The following is a 3,697-nucleotide window of genomic DNA, read 5'->3' on the forward strand; positions in this document are numbered from 1 at the left end:
TTTTCAATTTAATCTTTGCATGAGATTTATTCAAATAATTGAATTTATTTTAATTCAATTTAGCATTTGGATATATTTAGAACTTGACTTTGATTTTCAATTTGATTTTTGAAATCATGCACATGTATTTGAATTTAGAAGAAATTAGAAGAATGTGAAATTAAATGAAATTAGAATTTGGGGATTTGGAATTGAAGACTTAATTAGTTAATTAAATAATTTAAAGAAACTATTTAATTATGCTAGAAATTGACTTTAATTAAATAATAAAGATTATTTAATTTAAAGGATAAAATCATAATTAATTAAATATTTAATTAATTAATATTTAGAAAAGGGTTAATGATTAGATGACAATAGGATTGAGATAGAAATTGAGAATTAATTTATTTAAATAATAAAGATTATTTAAATTGGAGAATTAATCATAATTAATTAAATAATAAATATTTAATTAATATTTAGAAAATGGTTAAAATGATTAAATGATGATAGAATTAGAAAATAAAATAATTAGTAAGATGATGAGGAAATATGAAACTAGAAGAATAGGATTAATTAACTTAATTAAATAATTAAAAAATTATTTAATCAATTAGAGGAATAATTAGTACATGATCAATGAGACATTTTTAGGTGTCTACATTATCCACTATTGGTACATGTGATGTTCACTACTGGTGCACTATTGGTACATTTTTTGGGCTCCTTTACCATCTACTACGCAGGGGTTGGGTTGACAAAAAGGTGTCCACTATTGGAACTATGTCGACTACTCTACCCTTCCCCTACTTATTCTTAAAAATCTAGTTACACTCACATGATTAGTGCATGGACATGAAATGAAAATTTATTTTAAATTAATAGTCCCTAAATTCATTAAACGATGACTACTAAGGGGGAAAAAAAGGGGAAAAAACAACACATGAAAATTAAGTTGAGCCAATCTGAAAACACGATGGAAATGACAAGAAATATAGCAAAACATTAAACTGATAATATAAAGTTAGGGCAAGTAGTTGTAGATGCCACCTAGTGGTGGGCCATACGCACGCGTCTAATTACTGTTGGTCACGCGTAACAAAAAGCGAAAATTCTCGTCCTCTCGTCAACTAGCGGGAGATGACATGACACGATTAATTACCTAATCCGCGTCCAAGCAACGCGGTCAGTTAATCCCGAAAGTGACGCCGTTTATTTCTGGTAATAAAAGTGTTTGTGCCCCACGGATAAACCGGTCACGCAATAAAACAGGACAAAGCCGACGACTAAAAACACCACGCCTGGTTTTTTTTGTTCCGGAGATTGGTGTTTTTCTCTGTAATTTCTGAGCGCTCTGGTATGGGAAAGATTAGATGAGGAATCTCAAGGGGTGAAGATATTGAGGGAAAAAAAATGGCTCTGTTTACTCTGCAACAGCGATTGTGGATGAAGGTTTCAAAGATTGGGCATGTGGCTTTGATGGGTGGAAACCATACCGCTGCAAGATTTTGCTCCCGATAACAAACACGAACAGAACAGTTTATTTGTGTTTGAGCAGATTCAAGATTTATTCGTTTGCTTCTTTATTCTTTTTGAAAAGATTCAATAATTTGTATAGAAGGTGGAGGGATTGGGCCTGAGAAAGGGGTACAATAAAATTTGCAGTGAGATGGAGGGCAAGGAGAATAATAAGGGTCACAGGAGGAGTTTGCTGATTCGGGTTCTGCTTTTTGCAATGGCATTTACGGTGCTGAGATTTGTTTATGTGATGGTGGAAGAAGGGGCCTGCGATGAGGGGCAGAGCTATTGTTTTCTGGATTTGAATCCTCTGGGTTCTGGAAAAAAGCCCTCGAAAATGCCTCGTCAGGCGTTCAAATCTCATGAAGTTTATATTCAGATGCAGCTGAATAAGACGGTGAATCCAGAGCTGCAGAGGCTGTGGACGACAAAGGAATGGAGACAAAAGGTAGATGAGTTTTCTGTCTTCTTTCAGGGTTTCATGGAGGAAGGTCTGCTTAAATCTGAGGACAAGGCTCTGTGTGTCGGAGCAAAGGAAGGGCAACAGGTGCTTGCTTTGAGAGAAATTGGGGTTTCTGACGCGGTGGGAATCGATACCGTGCCCTCTCTGCCCCTTGTAATGGAGGGCGATTTTCACAACCAGCCTTTTGAGGATTTTACCTTTGATTTTGTGTATTCTGATGTCTTTGACAGCTCTGCGAAATTCGCCGAGGAAATCTCTCGCATTCTGAAACCAGGAGGCATCGCGGTTCTCCGCATGCACGAGATGTATAGTATCGATTCTTTCATTCTTTCATTTTTTAGCAATTTTGGTATTGTTCGTTCTGCAAAGTGGGAGGGAAATGCTGAGATTGTGCTTAAGAAAAATGTAAATACTGTTGAGTTTGTGGAAAGGGGAAAATGTTCTGTGAGGGGATGGAAAAAGACTGTAATGGAGCAGGCAGAGCCGCTGATTGAGACGGAACCATTGAAGCCCTGGATTACGCTCAAAACAAATTTAAAGAACATAAAGTATCTTCCGACGGTTACAGATATTGGAAGCAGAAGGAATTACCATTATGTTGATGTTGGTGCACGGTCATATGGGTCCAGTATCGGCAGCTGGTTCAAGAAAAGGTATCCAAAGCAAAACAAGACTTTCAATGTGTACGCAATTGAAGCAGATGAGTCCTTCTATGGCGATTATCAGAAGAGAAAGGGGGTTAAGCTTCTGCCCTATGCAGCCTGGGTCAGAAACGAGAGCCTGAGCTTTGAGATCAACAGGGATGCTGGCAGCACCATTGAAGCTAAAGGAATGGGCAGAATCCAGCCCAGCAGCACCAACGATACCAAAATTGCAGGCAACAGAAGTGTTAAAACAGTCCAGGGTTTCGATTTTGCGGAATGGCTGAAAAACACAGTTTCTGCAGATGATTTTGTTGTAATGAAGATGGACGTGGAAGGCACCGAGTTCGATCTGGTGCCGAGGCTGATGGAAACAGGGGCTATTTGCTTGATTGACGAGCTGTTTCTCGAGTGCCATTATAATCGATGGCAGAAATGTTGCCCTGAAAGGAGCCCCAAATATCAGAGAACTTATGGGGAATGTTTGGATTTGTTTAATTCGCTCCGGAGTAATGGAGTCCTCGTACATCAATGGTGGTGACTGCTTACACACAGTACGTCAAACAGAGAATGTGGCTGCTGATTGATTGCTACTATTTGTTACGCATAAACTCTCTCTTTCTCTTCATACCTAGGCCTGATGTTTTTTCTTGATGGTACCTAAACGTCGACATTTTGTTGGTCGATAGCAATTGTACTTGGACATAATGTCTCAATTAAAAGTAGAAGAAAATGTCGCTCTTGCTTACTTAGCTATTTTAGTATATCATCGTGGAATTTCTCCTGTTTTTGTGCATGGTTTTCTGGATTTCTTTTCCGGAATAATATGAGTTAAATAACTGCTAACTATAACTCTAATTAAGGATTTTACTGAAAAAGAATTGGACTTCTCTTGGGCTGTATGAAATTAATATCATTTTGTCTTATCCTGGAATTGAGCTGTCAACAGGCTGGACTCAACTCTCATCCAAAACTGTGTGCTGTATAGGAAATTAATATCTTCTTCTTCTCTGAGAGAGGCAGTTGAAGTATACTTAATACGGTCACCAGACTTGATCGTTGGCGGCTGAGCGTTGAATCTGAATCTGTATGA

The 3,697-nt window shown here is 37.8% G+C and overlaps 1 protein-coding gene across 1 annotated transcript; it reads left to right on the top strand.

Annotated features, from left to right (window-relative positions):
- Positions 1-1,220: 1,220 nt before the first annotated feature.
- LOC131028721 (uncharacterized) lies at positions 1,221-3,356 on the top strand. The gene has a single exon (XM_057959059.2). The coding sequence runs from the start codon at positions 1,652-1,654 to the stop codon at positions 3,143-3,145; it is 1,494 nt and encodes a 497-aa protein (XP_057815042.1). The 5' UTR covers positions 1,221-1,651; the 3' UTR covers positions 3,146-3,356.
- Positions 3,357-3,697: the final 341 nt, after the last annotated feature.

Source organism: Cryptomeria japonica, chromosome 7, assembly GCF_030272615.1.
Source record: "Cryptomeria japonica chromosome 7, Sugi_1.0, whole genome shotgun sequence".
NCBI classification, from domain to species: Eukaryota; Viridiplantae; Streptophyta; class Pinopsida; order Cupressales; family Cupressaceae; genus Cryptomeria; species Cryptomeria japonica.